Genomic DNA, 21,494 nt, shown 5'->3' on the forward strand with positions numbered 1-21,494 from the left:
ACATCTAATCTTTCACCGAGGGAGGACGGCAGGAACACTGGGGGGTGTGGGATCCATTTGGACAGTGTTGTCCCTTTGGACCCCAAAGTTGGCCCCTCTGAAGCGCCCATGAAAAGAACAAAAAGAAGGCGGCATTAGAGAAAGGAAGTCATCCCACCCAGGTCCGATATTCCTTCCAGCCCAACTTTGCTTCCCCGAGACCCAACTCACTCTGCTTTTAAGAAACGGAACTTGTCTTCGCAGAGGAAGAGCTGGTTACGCAGGTAAAGGAAGGCCCCCTGCAGCCTCCTGTCCCCATCCCACCCTCCTTTCTCCCCTCTGCCTGGGACCCCACTCTCCCCAGCACTGGTCACCACAAATGCCTTGCCCACAACAGGGGACCTCTAGCCTCCCTACCACCACCAGCTGTCTCTGCACCTCTGGAATCCCACAGAACTTTGTCACTCTGGCAGGACTTAGAGGCAGAGGGGCCTGGGTGGGACCTGACCCCTGAGCTCGATCCAAGCCCCAGCACTGAGGCACCCAGGGCTTCAAACCCAGGCCCAATACCTCCTCCTGGGCACCCCTTCTGCCCTCCTCTGAGCCTCAGGCCCACATCCCTCATCAAAAGAAGGCACCTTGCTGGCCTCCATCTCAGAAAGCCTCCAAACTGATGCATACACAGTTCACGCCAGAAGCGTTTTTTATTTAAGAGCCTCTAGTGCCAAAGCTGTGGCGTCTGGAAGGTCATTCTCGGTGGCCGCCTCTGCCAGGCCCTGTGACGAGCACCTGGCATACAGAGGCCGGCGTTCGTGCGTCAGGCAGAAGAATCCAGCTTCTCCGCAGATGGCTCAGACGCGGTCGTCGGAAAGGCAAGTGTGAGCCACGGTTCCAGTTCAAAGGTCCGGACAGCGCACAGCTGCTAGGCGGCCCATCCCGTTCAGTCACCACCCTGGCCCATGAGGACACGGTGGAGAGTAGAGATAAAGCAGCCCCCCGCCCCCCTCTGGCAAACAGGGCGGAGAAAGGGAGAAGGAAAGTCAACAAAAGAAGCCAAATCCCAGGAGGGAGCCGAGGACCAGCAGGCCACTGTCCTCAGAGTGGCCGCCCCTCTCTTCTGCAGAGGCTAAAGTGCCACCCTGATGGGCCAGGGCTGCAGAGCACCCATGCCCAGAGGGCCTTGGGGACCAGGGGACCCCAAAGCAGGGCAGCCCCTTCCCAGGAAACTGAAAAATCTGAAAATAGGGGCGAGTAGAGAAAGGCCAGAGTTTTCATCCCAAGCAGCGGAGCAGACAATAAACAGGCAAATTTGCAAACCCTGCAGAATGCCAGAAGAGAGGAGATAAAAAAAATTACAAAACACCTTTCCAGAGAGAACAGAGTAGCCCACCCCCAAAGGCACTGCTAGGAGACTTTTGCAGAAGGAGATCCGTTGCAGCAAATAACCCTGGGGAAATAGTGAAATGGGAGGCCTCTCTCATCCTGAGGAGTCAGCCCGAGGCCCTGCTTCCAGCAAGGGTCGGGCACTCGAGCTGCAAGACAAGCCATCGCCCAAACCCACCTGTGCAAGGGGCCTTCCTGCAGTAACCTCCTGGGTCCAGGTGGGTTCCTAGGCCAGTCTGGCCTGGACCAACTGCAAACATAGTCCCTGGCAGTGGGCTTTTTTCAGCCAACCAAACCACCATTCATTTTCATTATCACAGTGATTTTTTTTAAATTCCATGCCTAATTCTGCTGAACCCTGTCGGAAAAGGAAAAGAAAAGGAGCCACAGGACGTGTTTACATCTGCTACAAGCTGAGCAGCTCCGAGCCCTTGCACTCTGAACTTTCACGCGGCCACCACCAACGAAAGGCCAGAACTCGACCGAGCCCAGAAAGGCCACAGAGGGTCAGACATATAGAAGTGCGTAGATCCAGGAGAGCAGACTGTCAGAAACCCTACACATGCCGCTGAATATCCTTTAGGCTTTTCTCAGGTTCCTGATAACTTCTGATCTCTTTTACTTTTGTCGGCAGTTGCTTTAAAATTATTTTTTAAATCAGCATGTTTCCCCTTGCCCCTTAGCAAGGCAAAAGCCCTCTTGAGGGAATAAAGGGTGACATTTTAAAGGAGCGTCCAGAGGGTGGTGTCTCCTGCAGTGACATTCGGAGCCGACGTTCTACACACAACTGTGCCAGGGTTTCATAAATAATGTTTGTTACGGTTTCAACACCTCAGACGGGACAGCTTCCAGATCCTTCACACCCCCCAGCTTCAGCCGACCAGCCACAGGATGCCAACACGCTGGAGAACAGGTTTTACCTAAAAGAAGAAGAAGAAGTCAGTGGCCTCTGGCAGAGGCGCACACCCATTGTGACCCCCTCCGTAACCACGACCATCCTCCAGGCCACGCCGCCGTCCTAGCAGGGCAGTTGACACCCCTCCCCATGCCCCTCCAGCAGTGCCTCCATCTCTCTCACCCCCCATCTCTATTCCTGCCACACAAGCTGCCTTTTCAGCCCTTGAAAACGCCACCCTCCTCAACCCCAGGACCTTTGAAAGTGCTGCCTGGCACGCACACCCACTCCTCCAGGTAACGCCTTCCCTTCCGTCAGCTCCCACCTCAGGATGCTTTCCTAGGTCCCCACACAGACCCCTAGAACACCACCTCTCTTATCCTTGTAATCCTCCTTCCTAGCACTTCTGTGGGAGTTTACACCGGGGCTCGGCAAACCTCCCCTGTAAAAGTCCAGAGGGTACTAAATATTTTTGACTTTGCAGGTCCTCTAGTTTTCATGGCAACTGCTCAACCCCGCTGCTGGAAATGCTTGGCATGGCTGTGTTCCAATAAAACTTTATTTGTGGACACTGAGGTTTGAATTGCATTTAATTTTTACATGTTATTCTTCTTTTGCTTCTTTTTCAACCATCAAAAATGTAAAAATCATTCTTGGCTCAGGAGCCATACAAAAATAGGCAGTGGGCTGATCTGGCCCAGGGCCCTTAGCCTGCTGGCCCCTGGTTTATGGTTTATGTAATTATCTGATTCGTGTCTGTCTCTTGCCTAGACTGGGAGCTCCCTGAGGGTGAGACCCTTGTCGGAGCTTGTTCACGTTTAAACCCCAGCACCAAGCACAGTGTCAGACAATTGAAGGGGGTGCAAGAAATATTTGTACAATGGGTGAAAGTTGAAAAACTGAATCTATTCAAGACATCATCCAAAGGGACTTAGAAAAGGAGGGAAAATTTGAGAGGTCCCCAGCATCTATTAATGTTTGAACGTGGGCATTACATAATCACATGGAAAAACAGTGGAGACTTAATAGAACTTATCAAATAATAAACTGCTTTTCATAACGTTACATGATCCCAAATATAAATATCAGGTAACTAATTACTGAAAGATATGGACATCATATTTTTAGGAAATACACACTTAAGTACTGGGGGGAAAGGGACATGAGAGACGTAACGCGTTCAGAAAATGGTTCAGAAAAAAAAAATCTGAACACACACACAGAGCCATCATAAGACAAGTGAGGCAAAATTTTAAAATAGGAAAATCTAGGTAAAGGGTATCTGGGTGTTCTCTCTACTGTTTTTGTCTTGCAACTTTTAAGTTTGAAATTATTTCCAAATTTAAAAAAAATAGACATGGGTATCCTCGTATTGACCACTAGGGTCCCCTGTTCAACAGATTAGAGGAAGAAAAAGATAAATCCCCACGGCCATGTCCACGCTGTGAAGGCTGGTTTTCTTGCGTCACCCACATGCCCCCTCCTCTGGGCTAGGAAGAGGGGGGCTCACCCCCGCTTACTGACATCCACGGAGCCCAGACACCCCCACTCTACAGATGCAGCCTGAGGACCTCAAATGTTAAGACTCCCAGCGGCCTTGACCCCACAGTCAGGTCTTCCCCTGCATCCTGCTGCAAGTTCAATGTTGAGCGTGACGGGTCGGGGCCAGGGGACTGGAGACGGAGCAGCAAAGCTTTCAAAAACCAAGAATCGGACCAGAGTAAAGGGACCCGATTCCCAAGAGCTACCCAGAGCAGGTGTGCATATGAACAAAAGCAGACTACGGAGTCAGGTAGATTCAGCCTGCTGAATCTGGAAACAGCAGACCGTCAGAATTCGCAGAGATGTGAACTTTATATACCGCCAACGCATTGAAAATTCACCTTCGCAGGTGTCCCAAGATTGCTATTTCGTTGAACTGCACCTTCCGGATGCCCCAAGGGCACACCCCGGGATGCTCTGCCAGCTTCCCTGCCTGCACCCCAACCCCCTGTGGGCAGCTGTTGACTCCTTGTGCTTATAGGAAGAAACGCGCGCACGCGCGCACACACACACACACACGCACACAGCGGGTAGAGACGGAGCAGTAGGGGAGCCACCACGAACCATCAAGCACATCTGATTCTGCAGGCTCCCTCCTCAGCAGAACTAAATCTCCAGGGCTGCTCCTGGAAAAAGAAAACAGATGTGCTCGCCTGCCCCACGGGGAGCAGCTTCCCTGGGCGCGTGCCAACACCTCAGAGGTCACCAGCTCTGGACCTCAAGTCCGAGCAGTGTGCTTCGCTGCCCTTCAGACTCTCTGGTGTGACTGTGACTCGGGCAGCTCTGGGGAAAACCGACAGAGGGACTGGGGTGAGGAGGAAGGTTGTAAAGTCCCGGCCCTCTTCTTTTCATCCCGCTGTTCCCCTGAGGCCATGAAGCTTTGGGGCTCTCCCCAGGGGAGGGTCCTGGGGGGACAGGCTCACAGATGCAGCTCACCCGGTTGGCCCTACACCCGCTCAAACTCGCACCTGTCGACATGCTATTACTTCTTCCTCGGATGCCCTCACTCCTCCCTGCCCGTCAATGTGCTCCAGGCTCACTCCCTTGTCCTTCCAAACCCCCTCTAAGCTTCATCTCCTCTGGGAAGAGGTGCCTGGGAGATGTGCCCCTGGTGGCTGCCCACACACCCTGTTCTTTCCTCCCTGTGGCGTTTACCAGGTCCTCTTATAAGAGTCCATGTTCCTGGACCCCCCACCTCAGCACAAGCTCCCAGAGGGCAGGGCCAGGCTTACCCATCCTACACTTGCAGTGAGCCGGGTGCACGTAGAAGATGACAAGCAGAGATTTCTAAGAGGGATCTCTGGGCCCTTTCCCTCCTCCAGAAAAGCCAAACTGCTATTGACATCCCTGCTTTGTCACTAAGATTAACCAGAAAGGTGGTCCATGCAGATCCCGCTCCCACACTCCCTGGAAACTCCAGGTGAAGTAAAGGCACGTTTAGGTGCCATGACCCATGCTTATTCTCTTCCGACTTGCAACCGTCCTGTACAGCGACATTGGGTTACAGCCATCCCAGAGAAGGAGAGGGGCATGCCCCAACCTGTCCCTGTCCCATGTTTTACAAGAAGTTTGTCTGTTGGCAGAAAGAGCCCTCCACACAGGAGCGCCTGTCTCAGCACCTGTCCTGCACACTGGCAGCTGACCCCTCGGTGCAGCAGACAAGGACACCTCAGGAAGACGGCACAGCAGCCACGGAATGGAGAAGCCGAGGGAGGAAACCGGGCCACGTGTGTGAGTTCTCCTGAGACAGACAGACATGAGGACCACACCACCAGGTGCCGGGGGGCCCTCGGCAGTCTTCCCACTTTCATCCCAGGACATCGAACACAAAAAAGAACAACTGAATAACGTGGCTAGCTTTTACAAAAGCACTGCTAGTTAGGATTATTTGTGTGTTTTCCTTTTTTTCTCCCTTTTCTTTGCCTGAGCCTTACACAGCTCTATAAACTGTGTGTGCATGTAGGCGGGAAACTAAGTCAGATTCACTTAAACATGGATGGACCTAGAGCTTATCATACTAAGTGAAGTAAGTCAGAAAGAGAAAGACAAATACCATGTGATATCACTTATATGTGGAATCTAAAAAATGATACAAATGAATTTATTTACAAAACAGAAATAGACCCACAGACATAGAACACAAACTTATGGTTACCAAAGGGGAAAGGGGGGAGGGGGAGGGATAAATTAGGAGTTTGGGATTAACAATATACACACTTCTATATATCAATATAAAATAGTTAGCCAACAAGGACCTACTGTATAGCACAGGGAACTATACTCAATATTTTGTAATAACCTATAAGGGAAAAGAATCTTTAAAAGAACAGATATATGTATCTGTGTAACTGAATCACTTTGCTGTACACCTGAAACTAACACAACATTGTAAATCAACTATACTTCAATGAAAAACAGAATCACCTAGCAGTAAATTTTCATCGCCACACAAATTCCCGTTTGCACAGTCTCCCTCCTCATAGATATAAAACTCAAATAGTTTTAAGGTGCACGATACCTCAGCTGAGAACTGCCCCCAGAATGCCAATATTGCTTTTCAGAGAAACAAAAATGCCTCAGGAGATGCCCATTTATATATAACACATAAGCTCGGAATTCTACAAGCAAGAGGGCTGGCAGAGAGTTATACAACCTGCTTTGGGGATGGCCTCTGATGCCGTTTCAGGTCCAGGGAGGATGCTCCAGCCACCCTGGGGAGCCCACAGGTCACCAGGTCCCGTCTGATTCCTTCCAGGCCCCAGAAGCTCAGGGTACCGGTTGCCTCTGCAGCGGTCCCCACGCTGACGCTTCTAGCAGCCTCACTCCGCATCCTCAGGTGATGAGGGAGCGTGGGGCGGGCCGAAGGGCCCTCCGAGCTCAAGGATTCTAGAAGTCACTGCCCTGAGTGTGCTTAGCAGGGCCTTAGCTTTGTCTCTGCCATAGGGTGGCCATGGGGACCCTGACCCCTGACCCCTCAGTCTAGGATAAGCAAGTCAAGTCCATTTTCTCCCTCTCCCACCACAGCCTCCAGGGGCCTCTGGCTGCAAACAGCCACCAAACGCCTTTTGTTCCAAAGCCAAGATGCCAGGCACAGCCCCCAGAGGTGCAGGGGACATCTCATCCGTTTCTAATTATATTCCCTCCGGAAGCCCTGTCCACAAGAGGGTGGGAGTCAGGCATTTCTGGGGCGCATATCTGCACCCCACGGGCCACGTCTTTTCCACACCTAAGAAGCAGAGGCACCAAGCCCGCCCTCCCTCCCGGCCCCTGGAGACCAGGACTGGCCAGAGCTGCGTGTCCTCCCAGCACACCTTCGGGCTGCGCTTGTCATGGCTCCTGGTGCCACCTACCAGACAAACAGCAGGAAGAGCGGCATCTGCCTCGCCTCAGGGGACACCTGGAGGGTGTCACAGAAGGCTCCGGAGATAAACCACGGAGGCCCAGAGGTCCACGACATCAGCCACACCTGCACGCTAGGCCAACCAAGCTCAAAACACACGCAGCCAGGATGCAAATGCCTTTTGAAATACGGAACCATTTCAAAACCCCAGGGGTCTCTGTACTCCATTTAGCCATCATTTCTCTCTTCCAATTAGCCTTTTTAAGTACAGAGTTGGAAACTCACTTCCACAGACTCTTTTCCCTCCCCGCATCTGGCCCTAAACATCGGAGGCCTTACCTCACGCGCTGTGACATCCCAGTGGCGTGGGAGCCTGGGAGGAGGGCTGCCCACGGAAGCCTTGCCCTGCCTGCCTTCTCTCCACCCCACTTCCTGCCTGGCGGATGCTCACGGGCTCTAAGTCAGGAGATGTTATCAGCGAGCTGCACGTGTAATACAAGGTAGGTTACGGCCTTACTGCCCAGGTGCCAAAAACGTGAGTTTCCTCTTTGCACTCACTCATAAAACCACCCAAGGCCATGATTCAGCCACATCCGATTTAAATGTCGTCTGTCTCCCAGGGGGAACCAAAAAATTTACTTGAGCCATCTCTAAACAGGAAAGACGAGGACCTGTGAACAGATTGTCACGTGCAGACAGAGCAGTTCTCAAAAACGCTAAAGCCAACATAGGATTGGCCTTAAAATTCTTGTTCTGTCAAACGTATTGACCTGAAAAGTCATTTGTGATACGCTGTTCGGGTGGAAAAATGGTCCAAAGCACCACGTGTAACATGGTCCTATTTCTGTAAAAAAGAAAATTCCACGGGTACGTACTCACACACACTCCAGTGGTTATCGTTAAGTAGTGAGATTAAAGGTGATTTTATTTTCCCTTTTTCTTATCCGTAATTTCTATACCACACATTACATCTGTAATAAAAGCTATGACCTGGTCTTTTTAAATGGTCAATCATCTTTGGGCCTGAGGACTAGAGTGGTTTTGTGTCCAGTGACTCACCCCCAAGTTCACTCACATCCTTCAAACAGCACCAACTTCTCACATGAACCACTTGAGGTCCGTCCTTCACAACAAACAGGGAAGCAGGATGGTGCCTGGACATCAATAGTTTTCTCCAATCTTCAAACAAAGCAAGCATCAAGGTCCAGCCAGTTTTAGCATATTCTACTAAACATTTAGGAAACAAATAATTCTAATCTGATACTAACTATTCCAGAGAAAAGGAAAATAAGGAACCGACCTAACTTGTTTTATGAAGCTAGTAAAACTTCTACCAAAGCCTGAAAAGGATATTACAAAATAGGAAAATGACAAACCAATCTCAGTCACTAAGAGAAACAAGAAAGTCCTGAGCAAAATATCATCAAACTGAATGTAGCAACGTGAATAAAAAGATAACATGACCATGACCAAGCTCCTTTATCTCAGGAATGCAAAGTTGGTTTAATATTAGAAAAAAAATCAATGAATATAAGTTCACCACCTTAACAGATTAAAAGAGAAAGTATAATATTCTCTACAGAGCTAGAAAAAGAATTTAATAAAATCTGACATTAGCAAACTAGGACTAGAGGGAAGCTTGCTGGGGAAAAAAATCTACAAAACCCTACAGCAAACACTGCTCTTAGTGTCAATATTGGAAGCACACCCTTTAAGATCAAAAACAAGACAGGATGCCTATTATCATCACTTCTATTTAACAATGACTTAGAGGCCAAGAGTGAGTATAAAAAGGCTTAAAAAAAGAGAGAGATAAAATGTTGAAGGACCTGGGGGGAAGGGAGGCAGTCTTATTAGTCTCAAGTGATATATCTACATAGAAAACTCAAAAGATCTGCATTTACACTACTAGAATTCATAAGAGTTTAATGAGGCTGCTGGATTTTTTTAAAAAATCAACTGCATTTCTAGACCCCATGAACAGAAAGTAAGAAAGTGATATTTTTTAAAAAAGAGATCAGACTGAGGTCATGAATCGTGTGGCAGCGGCTTGCAGGGGAGCCTGTCTTTGAAGCTGTCCCCAAAGTGACAGCAGAGAGAAGCCAGCAGCCCCAGAAGCAGAAACCCGGGCGTGGAGACTGATCCTGTGGGATACAGGGGTCATTACCGTGGATGATCTGGGATGAAAGACTAGCATGAATGGACTTGCTGAGTCCTGAGTTCCTGCCCAGAATCGGGGTGGAGGAGAGGCATGGAGGGGCCTGGGGGACCTTAAGTGATTCCTGTAATTAAAAATTACCATGTGTGAAAGGGCCCCATGCTATCGCTGTGTCTCATAGAGATAGAGGGCCCATTATTTTTTTTTTTTGCGGTACGCGGGCCTCTCACTGTTGTGGCCTCTCCCATTGCGGAGCACAGGCTCCAGATGCGCAGGCTCAGCGGCCATGGCTCACGGGAAGAGGGCCCATTATTACAGTGGCCAACAAAAATCCTCCAGAGCATTGCAACAGACCAGGGAGCAAGCTCGGACTCTCAAACAGCAAAAGTATTACCTGCTACCTTAACACCTACCAGGTAGTTCCATGTAATCATTTGCCTTTGGAAACAAAATCACTATGTTGAAGAGATATCTGCACCACAACGTTCACAGCAGCATGAGTTACAATAGCGAAGACATGGAAACAGCCTACGTGTCCAACAACAGATGAATAAAGAAAATGTGATATACACACACACACACGTACACACACAGACACACACACGATGGAATACTAGTCAGCATAAAACAGAAGGGAATCCTGCCATTTACAAATACCATGGATGGACCATGAGGGCATCACGTTAAATGAAATAAGTCAGGCTGAGAAACACAAATACTGTACGATCTCACTTATACGTGGAATCTAGAAAAACCGAACTCATAGAAAAAGAGATCAGATTTGCAGTTATCAGAGGCAGGGGGTTGCGGAGGGGGAAATTGGGTGAAGGCAGTCAAAAGGTACAAACTTCCAGTTACGAGATGAATACCTCCCGCGGACGTAATGTACAACATGATGACTACAAGTTAACACTGCTGTATGATAGACCTGAAAGCCGCTAAGAGGGTAGATCCTATAAGTTCTCATCACAAGGTAAAAAAAAATGTTTTTGTAACTATGTGAGGTGCTAGATGCCAACTAAACTTATGGTGGTGATCATTTCGTAATATATGTATGTCATTATGCTGTATACCTTCAGCGTATACAGTGCTGTATGTCAATTACATCTCAATAAAACTGAAAAAAAAAGTTTTAATTTTGAAATCATTTGCCTTTGATGGTGAGTTTCACAGCCAGGAGCAATGCCAATACAGCGCTAACTGTTCCTAGGAAAGGAACTTGCTCCATTATTTGAAGAACTGAGACTCGTTGTGGAAGGTTCTTAATCTGACAGTGGTTTCAATACTTTCCTCCTCTTTGTGACAACAGACACGACCTCCACCCAGCAGTCTTTAGACCACAATAATATTTGTATCCAGATTCTCTAGAGGGGCCCCTTTTCCAGCTTATACTCAAGAAAGAGTCAACAGTAGACTTTCTGGACAGACAGTGATATTTCTTTGCTTAGGGTCTTTTCTTATGTAGTCGGGTCTGAGGCTACCACAAAAATGGCTCCATCTATCCTAGCCCCCGTGGAGTCGGCTCACACACCAAACATGGATGAGATCCCATCCCACGGCTCAAAATCAAAACAGTCTGCTGATCCACTTAAGCCATCAAGGGCTCCCTATCGTACAATAACCCCAGGCCTGCAGGATGCAGCTGAGCCTTTCCATTGTGACTCACAATGAGGACATCGTGGTCTTCCCATTTTGTTTCATTTCTGTGCCTTGAATGTGAGACCGATAAAACGGCTTAGCAATAAAATCAGTATAATCACTTTCTTAAGTATTTAGTATTTTGCAGTATGGGTGCAGGTTAGTAATTGTTTTGATTCTTCTCAAAGGGGGTTTCTTCTTCTCTATACCTAAACTGCAAATTATAGCTAATGGTTTGTTCCTCCACGCTATCAATAACCAATCCATGTCAATGTTGTGCATTCTTCATAAAATTTAGGTGTGATTTGTTAACAAACTCTGTTTCCAATATTGGTATGTACGTGAACATGATAATACAGACTTTTTTTTTCAGACATGAGTATAAATAAAATAGTATTTTAAAGTAAACAGTATTTTAAAGTAAAAAAAAATTGGGAGATTGGGATTGACATATATATGTATAAAATAGATAACTAGTAAGAACCTGCTGTATAAACAATTTAAAAAAAAATTTTAAAGATACATCCTACCCCCAAAAAAATTTTTTTTAAATAAAGAAAAAAAAAATATATATATATATATATCTCAAAAGGTAAAACACCTGGGAATATATCTAGAAAAAATTTATAATACATTTATGGAGAAGTTTTTGAAAGACATCTTTTCCAATACCTAAATCAATGGAAAGTTATTCCATGTTCATGAATGGGAAGAGTCAACATAAAGGGCCTGATTCTCTTTTTTTTCTTTATTGAAGTACAGTTGATGTACAATGTTATGTAAGTTACAGGTGTACAATATAGTGACTCAAAATTTTTAAAGATTATAGTCCATTTATAGTTATTATAAAATACTGGTTATATTCCCCGTGTTGTACACTATATCTCTGTAGCTTATTTTTTTTATTTTATTTTATTGTTTTGCGGTACGCGGGCCTCTCACTGCCGTGGCCTCTCCCATTGTGGAGCACAGGCTCCGGACGCGCAGGCTCAGCGGCCATGGCTCACGGGCCCAGCCGCTCCGCGGCATGTGGGATCTTCCCGGACTGGGGCACGAACCCCAGTCCCCTGCATCGGCAGGTGGACTCTCAACCACTGTGCCACCAGGGAAGCCCCTGTAGCTTACTTTATACCTAATAGTTTGTAGTTCTTAATCCCCTACCCCTATCTTGCCCCTTCCCCGCTTCCCTCTCCTCACTGGTAACCACTAGTTTGTTCTATCTGTGAGTCTGCTTCTTTTTATTCTGTTATATTCACTAGTTTGCTGTATTTTTTTAATTCCACACATAAGTGATATCATACAGTATTTGTCTTTCTCTGTCTGACTTATTTCACTTAGCATAAAGGGCTGATTCTCTTTAAATCAATCTACAGAGTCAATGCTGCTCTAATCGAAATCCCAAACACTGTTTTCTTGAATCTAACTCCTTTATAGCCAAGAATACCCAAGGCTGTCCTGGAAAAGGACAAGTCAGGAGGTACAGAAAAGCTGTGTGTGATGCGACTCTTACGGGTCAACCTGACTGGGTGACACGCTGCCCAGATGTTTGGTAAAACGTTAGTCTGGGTGTGTCTGGGAGGGTGTTCTGGCTGAGATTAACAACTGTCTGGGTAAACTGAGTAAAGCAGATCGCCCTCCCCGGCATGGGTGGGCCTCATCCAACCCACTGGAGGCCTGAATAGCACAAAAGGCAGAATAAGGGGGGATTCGCTCTCTCTGCCTGACCGTGTTGGAGCTGAGACATTGGTCTTCTCCTGCACTCTCACCGGAACTTACACCATCGGCTCTCCTGGTTCTCAGGCTTTCAGACTTGGACCTTTATAATAAATCTCTTTCTGTGTGTGTATATCCTATTGATTCTGTTTCTCCGGAGGACCCTGGTGGGGAGGGAGGAATCTCCAGATAGGGTCCAGCCCGGATTTGTGTCTCAACTTTGCCACTAATAACTGTGAACTTGGGCAACCCATGGCCCCTCTCTGGGCCTCCAAGCCCTCATCCCTAAACTACACTTGCCCCCAGCTCTAACATTGAGAATCTCACATACCCAGAGTAGTACTTCCCAAAAGAAGCCAAAGCCCAAACTACAATCCTGAAGTTAAAAAGTCATTCTGACTTTCCTACGGGCCACGTTAAAGAAACACACCTGCCTTTGGAATTCAGCGGTAAATTCCATCCGAGGAGTAACCCCCACCCCACGCTCTCCATTACCAACTAAGCAAGGCTGAAAAACAAGTTTCCATTTGTGTGCGTGGCGCGTGGTACATGGCGGTTGCTTGGACCAGATTCCCCACAGTCTGTACATGACAAGCTCATTGTCCGAAATTCAGCTCTCCTTTCGCTCCCACAAAGCTGACTTCTCAAGGGTTCTCGTCAGGAAAGAGTTGAGAATAAGCATTTCCCTGCAAGCACTTCCCTGCTGGCTTTCTGGGTGCTGCGCGTTCCTGGGAGAGATCAAAGCAGTTCCCCCCCTAGAAGCAGAATACCCCAAGGTCAAAGACTTAGCCAAAGAACAAGAATACACGCCTGGCCACTCACTGTCTTCAGAGGTGAACCGCCCCACCTCCCCAAGCCAGCGAGCCCAGGAGAAAGCCACTGTTCCCACCCGGTACCTGTATTTGATGTCAAATACTGTGGAGTCCTCGTCTTCGTCATCCTCTTCGTTCAACGGGGCCATTTCCACTCGCTCGGCTGGAGTGGTGATGATGTCATACTTGCGGGTCTTCTTCAACCTCTTCCCCGACCTGGAAGAGGGGAAGCACATTCCTGAGAACTCAGCAATGCCCACTGGGGTAAGCCACGCTGCTGCCCCTAGCCTGGCTCCCAGGAGATCTGGCAAATACCCCAGCTCCTCCACTTCCGGCCATGGGACCTTGGGCGGGTTCCTGACCTCAGCAACCCTCGTGGTCCTCACCCACACCTGCCCAAAGCACCATAAAACCCAGCGATCAAGATCTATAATGCCCAAATGCAAGATTTTAAAAGGCAAAATTAATGCAAAGAAAATACACGATGAGCAAAAGACCAAAATGTCCAACATGGATGGAACTCAGCCCTGCCCCTGGGCTGGCATGATTCCCCTCATCCCTTCATCCCCTAACCCCTCACCCTCATCCCAGCCCTGCCGTATTGGCAGGTCACTGCTCCAAGCACAGGCGTCACAGCCTGGCACTGCGTGCCCTGCCGCATGGGCCAGCCAGGTGGATTAGAACGCAGGCTTGCCCACTTTCTACCTGTGTGATCATGGGCAAGTCAGTCCCTCTCTCTAGGCCTCAGTTTCCTCATAAATAAAATGGGATGAGAACAGTATCTGTCCCTCGGAGGCGAGGGAGGATTAAGTGAGATGAGGCATTTAACAAGCCTACCCACAGCAAGCTCTTGGCAAAATGACTGTCTGTGAAAATAATCAACAAATGGGAGTTAAACGTGCTACAGCCTCTCTCACGTGACAAGGACTTGTACAAATGAGTATTGTTTCCATCACAAGGATTTGTGAGCATTGGGAGTTATAACCCTATGCTTTTACCTCTGGGACGGTCGACGGTCACTGGGGACCACGGGGAAAGTGCCGAGCAAGCCTTTCCATCGCCAGTGTCAGACCCTCTGCACAAAGCACGAGACATTGATCAGGACACAGCTGAAAGTTTATGATGCCACGGGGAACGATATTGTTATTATGACTACTGATGCTCTAAGCATTTCTTTCTGCACTATTTTGAACTTTTTCCCAAATGCCTTGTATTCTCTGATGTCCCTCCTTTTTAAAAAATATTTGAAACTGTCTATGAGAAACCAGCCAAACCCCCTAGAATCATAAATGGGGCATTGAAGAATCATATTCTCTAAACATGCTTCCTGCAGACTGTAAGCCGTACCCAGCTGGAGACCACATCAAAGACACATGCCCCGTCTCTCTGACCCCAGCACACAGAAACTCCTCAAGAAGTTTGCAAAACAATGAAAACAGAAGTTCACCCGTCAAGTAAGAGTTTCTTAGCAACAGCAACTTGCTCTTTTCTTACCTAGTGTTATTTATCAAAGACATGATTTGTGAAAGGATTGTTTGCATAGAAAATATAAATATTTATCTATACCTTTGGCTTAAAGCAACCTGTACAACCTATAGCACTGCTCCTTGTGGTTCTTTGTGTAGAGACTTTGGGAAATCAGCTATAAAGCCTAACAATCCCCTAGCCTCATTACAAAGCAATTTGTCCTTCCTGCTTTCATCACAGGCACGCACGCAGAGGTGTGGGTGTGAAACTGCGTGGATTTCAAACACGTTGCAGCACGGTGCAAACACCAAGCCAGATGGTTAAGAGGTAAGAGGGGCACAGCCGGTCACCTCCCCAGTGGCCACGGGACAACAGTATTTTGGAAGCAGGCTTTGTAAAACGGAGCGTAAATGCTTACGTTATAAATACCGCTGGTCCAGATTCTCACAATCAACAGATTCTTGTTTTCTCTCCACCTCCCCACAAAGGAATAAAATAGATCTTAGTGTTCTGCCCCAGATGACATAATCCCTGACCAATTCAATCTCCAATACCGGATGGGGAAATTTAAGCCCAGAAACGGCTCCATATGCCACAAGCAACCCAAGACAAAGCCACAAGGAAAACCACCCACCCCCCAAGCCCTCTAGACTAGGCTCAAGGTCCGGATCTACACGGACGCACACATCACACTTTTCTCAGAAGTCTCCTATCTCTGCCCTGACGGGTCACAGCTATTCAGAGGAAGCACCTGGCTTTGCAAAGGAGCCAGACTTGCCCTTCTGTTAACTGTGCCCAGTGCCAGGGCTGCCCATTCCCAACACACATCTGGACAAGCATCTGGAACGCTGGAATAGGATGCGTCCTGTGGACCCGAGGGTTTGAGAAAGCTCCTGTAGATGCCCGAAGAGACTGGCGCCCAGATGGTTTCTGGATGAAGAGTCGCCATTGTTTGTAACTGTTTTTCAAATATCATGAGGCTTATTAGAAAAATGCAAAATCTGATTCCTAAACCTCGTCCTGCACTTGGAACTTGAAACCTCACTTAGTCTTTGGCTCTGGGGCAGGACTGACTGCTGCCCCTGGGAGAAGGTTCTGAAGGCTCTGACTTCAGCCCTGCTTCATGGAAATGGGTCCCCATCAACCATAAAATCACCTTCCTTCTTCCTGATTGTTCATAGAGTCTCGTGATGAGAAAATTTACCTGCTGAGCTTAAAATAAGACCCTTGAACACTTACCATGGGAGAAGCTGGAACACAGCCCAACCTCTAGAACACCATGGCCTACTTGCTTTAATGACAGCCATTCCAAGCAGGTCACCTGAGAAGGTAATTTTAAACCTGAAGATCACACCAAAGGTTCAGTGATGGTTAATTTTATGTGTAGACTTGACTGAGCCACAGGCTACCCAGACATTGGCTCAAGCATTATTTCTGGATGTGTCTGTGAGAGTGTTTCTGGTTGAGATTAACACTGGAATGGGTAGACTGATTAAAGCAGATTGCCCTCCCCAACTCAGGTGGGTCTCACCCGATCACTTGAAGGCCTGAATAGACAAGAAAGGCTGACATCCCACAAGTGAAAGAATTTCTCCTGCCGGACTGCCTTTGAGCTGGGACCTCATTCTTTTTTTTTTTTTTTTTTCCTGCATTCAGACTAAAATGGAAATCTTAGCTCTTCTTGGATTTCAAGCCTGTATGTGTGCATACACACACACACACACACACACACACACTCTTGGTTCCATTTCTCTACAGAGCCTTGCCTAACCCAAAAGGCCATTAGCAAGAGCCCTCAGACATGCATCAATCACCAGTTTTGACGCAATGAGCTGAAGACATTACATTTCAAGTAATCAACTCTCTGAGCCACAAAACCTTTCACAAAAAAGTACTTTCTGCTGTTTCACTACTGGACATGTTAATAAGGGAAAACCAGGACTTGTGAGGAGTTGAAAGAGACTCAGCCTCACCCACGGCAGAAGGTGACTGGCTGCGCCAGAGAGAAACCACATGTATGATTGGAGTCGCGTGGGGAGGGCTGGGTGGAGGGGGCCTCACCTCATGTGTTTTTCAAATTAAAAGGTGAGCCCTTCCTTTACTAGCTGTGTGTGAGTCAGAAGCTGGGAAATGCATGAATAGTCGACCAGCATTTCCCGCAGACCCTTAGATCCCCAAGCCTCACTGTCCCGGGTCAGAGAACGGAGACACCCGGCCTCGGAGAGGAAGACGTGAGATAAGGGGAAAACAGATTCGTTCAAAGCCTACGTGACCTCACCGAGTCCTGCTGTCTCTTCTGAGTGTGGATGCTCTAACGCATCTTTTCTGATCAACAGCGGTCCCTAAGAGCTGAGCTCCTCCCGGGTGCCAGCTAAGCAATTTACGTGTAACGTCACATGCAAAACATATAAATCACCCTATACGGCAGCGCTGTTATCTCTGTGTTCCAGACGAGGAAACTGAGCCTCAGAGAGGTCGATCTCCCCAGGACCAAGGACCAAGGGCTGCTCCAGCACGAACCTCCCTGGAGGCTCACCTTGAACCACCTTGTGCCGGGCAAGAGGCAAGGTGCCAGGTCCCCCACTTACTCCCTCTGCAAGCCCACTTCACACCGCCACTAGACTCCGCCTCCACTTCTCTTTAACACCAAGAAACTCTTTGCCCTTGGTACACACTTTCTGGAACTTGTCGCTTACCACAGCTCACACATTCCTATTTCAAATTGATCTGGGCAGACTTCTCGTCAACTCTTTCTAACGGTGACTCCCTCAGGACACATGTTGGTTTGGGGCAGCCCAGCCTCCGTCTCCTCCCTCCTTTGGGCATCTGTATCCTTGGTGAATGCCCCTCTCCATGGTCCCCGTGGGTGAGGAGGCCTGACCACTGGCCACACCCCCAGCTCCAGGAGTGGACCATGGGACTTAAACCTGAATCAGAATCAGTGTATTGTAACCCCCGGGGCCATGGCTGGGAGGCTGGGGGGAGTATGGGACTAATCAGAGCCAGTGACCTTTGCTAGGCAGGCAGGAAAGGGGTCAGTAACTCACCCAGGTGAGAGCTGCATCGCCGTCTTCTAGAAATGGAACATAAAGCCAACATGGTAGAGGACAGATTGGAGGGAGAGACCAGCTCCAAGTCTACTATGATGCCAGCCCGCCTTGACACCAACAATGCTACTCTGTTTGTCACCGAAGCCAGTCTGGTCAGGGCTTTCTGTCACCCACAAACAAAGGAACCCTAAACGTTGTCACAGGGTCTCGAAGGAAAAAAGGCATGGCTGTAATGATAAACACCATCTCGGGATTCTCCCACATTTTAACAGCAAACCTTCCACGTGTAAGTATAATTTTCCCATTTTGTCTGATCCTTTAAAACCCTGGGACTCTTCCCTGTTTCTGGTTCTAGAAACAAGGAACCATACATATAATGCACGTCAGTGACAACATCGTGAAGGTTTTCACTCAGGGAGACCTGTGAACAGGTTCTCCGAGACGACAAGCATCCTGGTGATCTTCCCACAGGGCTGTTCACCAGCATCCCGGTCTGAGGGAAAGGCTAAGGCTACCCAGCTTCAGAGAATCTGCAGTCACCCACGTGTCCCCGGGGGGGAGGGCAGTGGGTCAGCCTCGAGGACACAGCTTGAGAAAGAAGCAACGGGTTCTAGACAGAGCCCCAGGTTAGAGTCAGACTTGGGTTCCTATCCCGGTGTTTCTTCTTACAGCCCTGCTTCCTCGCCTACCCGGGGGTGGGTGGGAGGCACAAGCAGGAAGGCAGCTTTGCCACAACTGTCACAGCGCTCCCCGCCCAAGAAGGGGGAGATTCAGGGAAGAAGGAAGGGAAAAGATATTGCTGGCCCACCTGCAACAGCATGGCCCCTTCGCCGTAATTTTTCTTTTCTGGTACGAGGTCCCGTTACACCAAGTGGCCTCCACGGAGAGACGGTGGCATTTACTTAAAGGGTGGTTTTAAGTAAATGCCCACGTTGTGCTTCACAGGACCCAGCAAGACCAGAGAAGCTCGAGAAGAGACAAAGGATCGTTCCACTGGGGCCAAAACAAACATGTCTAACTAGACAGAGGAGAAGTTCAAATTCTCTTACTCTGAAATGTAATCCTAAAGCCAGAGGGTTGGTTTACTCAAAGGCCCGCTCAACAGCTGGTCGGAAACTGGTTTCCCAGTGCTCCCCGGCGCACGGCTCAGGCAGACACGGAGGCTGGGGAGCAGAGTGGGAGCCCAGAGGACCCACGTGGAGAGGGGCCTGCCCTCCCCACCCTCCCCTGCAAAGAGACACAAAACAATGCAAAGCCGGACGGGTTAGTTTGCTGTCAGAAGTTCAGTCTGGGGGTGCGGCCGTCAGATCCACAGGCTGCACGTCCAGGGGTGCGATTCCGTCTCAGCCCAGCAACTCCTTTGTCTGTGAGCCTCCTGGCAAGTCCCTCACCCTGAACCCGAATTTCGTATCCACGTCACGCACTTCCGCAGTGCAGCTAGGGTGCTGGTGGCAGAGCTCACCGCGGTGGGGCCTGGGAGAGAGATGAGGAGTGACCGATAACGAGCTCACGTTTCTTTCTGGAATGACAACAGTCTTCTATCGTTGACTGGGGTGATGGTGCGCAACTCTGTGAATGTACTAAAAACCATGATTTGGACACTTTAAACGGGACACCTGTATGGCATGCGAATTACATCTTATAGAGCTGTCATTAAAAGCAGGAAAGATAGATAGATATGTACGTATGTGTATCTATCACATTCATTCATTTCTATACTTATAAAATCTCTCTGGAAAGAGTCACAAGAAATTGACAGCACCCGGAGAAGGAAGCTGGGGGGCCGAAGGGCAGGCGGGGCTAAGAAGGAGATTGTTCACTATACCCTCTGGCTCCTCGTGAATTTCAAACCATGTGAATATATGAGCTATTTTTCAAACAAACAAGTAAATAAATAAATAAAATTCAAAGAAGGTAGTTAAGATAAAAATTTAAACAGACCACGTGTGTGTCAGGCCTGCCTCTTGGACAGGAGACCCTTCTCCTGGAGAGGCCCGGGGGCCCCCCTGTCCCACCCAGAGGCTGCCTGCCGTCTCCTGCTCACCTGGTGACTTTAGGAGCCAAACCCAGCATCTCTGGCCTTTCCTCCCCCTGAGCTGTTTTCAGTGTGAAGCCCACTGAAGTAGCTCTGTGGCTCGAGGGCCAGCCTTCTGCTGAAACCACACTACTCGTTCCAAAGAGCACGTTACCTTTGACATTTGGAAAATTAATACAGAAGATGAAAACGGCATGTGTAGGGGAGAGATCGGATCAAGCGGCTGCCGTGAGTCAGCTGCCCGCCTTCGCACCCGGCCGAAGCTTCCAGTGCTCTGAGGACAGAGGCCTTTCCTGTTTTTAACCTCTGACCTCTACCCTGCATCTTCCCCCCTCAGAACATGACAAAACTGAGCCTTCCCTAGAAAACCAAGCAAACTTGGAGAAAGGACACGACCCCAAAACCCACTGTGCAGCCCCACCATGTAGGGAAGCAGATGCCGGAGAGCCAGTGACAACAGCGCCATGTCTCCCAAGAAGGGGCGATGACCTGGGATGGGCCCCAGGCTCGGGGGCAAACCCAAGGCTGGCGACCAGGGTACAATTCCCAAGCCCCAGCCTCCTCCCTTTCCAGCCTTGGGCACAGCCCCTGCGCTCTACCCATCACCATCCTTTTAAAGCAGTTTAAACGAGCCCAACACCAGCGTGATCTGAATCTCATCTGGCTCCGCTCCAGATGGGCCACTTGAGACTCTCGGTTACAGGAGACAAAAGCATTTTCCTCTAGTGCAGTGAGAGCTTCAGGACCTCAGGCAGCCCAGCTCTAACAGGGCTCCGGCCAAGCCCTCCCAGACACAGGTGTTCCAGAGACTTCCAGGTACACGAGCAGCGCTGCCACACCTGACGCCTGTCCTCCCCACCACGCCAGACACTCTGCTCCAGTACCAGCACCCAGTCAAGCGGGATGACTCAAACGCCCCAGAGCCCACAGGCGCAGGAAAGCAGTGAAGCGAGCCTGGTGTGATGTAAACATTAGAACAAACGCGGTGACAAATGACAGCCAACGCTCGGTCTTGGAGTCAAGGAGACACGAGGATTGGCACTCACAAACACAGACGAGATGGGACGGTGGCTACCCAGCTCTCCGCCCCCCCTACCCGCCCCTCGTTACAGAGGCACTGCGTTTCCAGTATTCCCATCTGTTGAGAAAAGCAGATCTGGATTTTGATGTGAAGACTCCCAATTTTAAGTGTTCTCAGTTATCTCAGTTGTTAGAAACACTGCGTATATGTGAAATCTAAAAAAATGATACAAATGAACTTATTTACAAAACAGAAATAGACTCACAGACATAGAAAACAAACTTATGCTTGCCAAAGGGGAAAAGGGGGGGAGGGATAAATTGGGAATTGGGGATTAACAGATACACACTACTGTATATAAAATAGATAAACAACAAGGACCTACTGTATAGCACAGGAAACTATATTCAATACCTTGTAATAACCTACAATGGAAAAGAATCTGAAAAAGAATATATATA

General features: G+C 48.7%; 1 protein-coding gene across 1 annotated transcript in view; it reads right to left on the reverse strand.

The window, feature by feature from the left end:
• Positions 1–650: 650 nt before the first annotated feature.
• The window catches only part of FAM174B (family with sequence similarity 174 member B), a 31,095-nt gene continuing 10,251 nt past the window's right edge, over positions 651–21,494 (reverse strand). Inside the window, exons 2-3 of the mRNA XM_060003639.1 lie at positions 13,545–13,676; positions 651–2,282 (exon numbers count right to left, since the gene is read on the reverse strand). Of these exons, the coding sequence (XP_059859622.1) occupies positions 2,279–2,282; positions 13,545–13,676 (136 nt within the window). The 3' untranslated portion in view covers positions 651–2,278. The remainder of the gene's footprint in view (positions 2,283–13,544; positions 13,677–21,494) is intronic.

The sequence above is a fragment of the Delphinus delphis genome, chromosome 2, assembly GCF_949987515.2.
Source record: "Delphinus delphis chromosome 2, mDelDel1.2, whole genome shotgun sequence".
Lineage (NCBI taxonomy): Eukaryota > Metazoa > Chordata > Mammalia > Artiodactyla > Delphinidae > Delphinus > Delphinus delphis.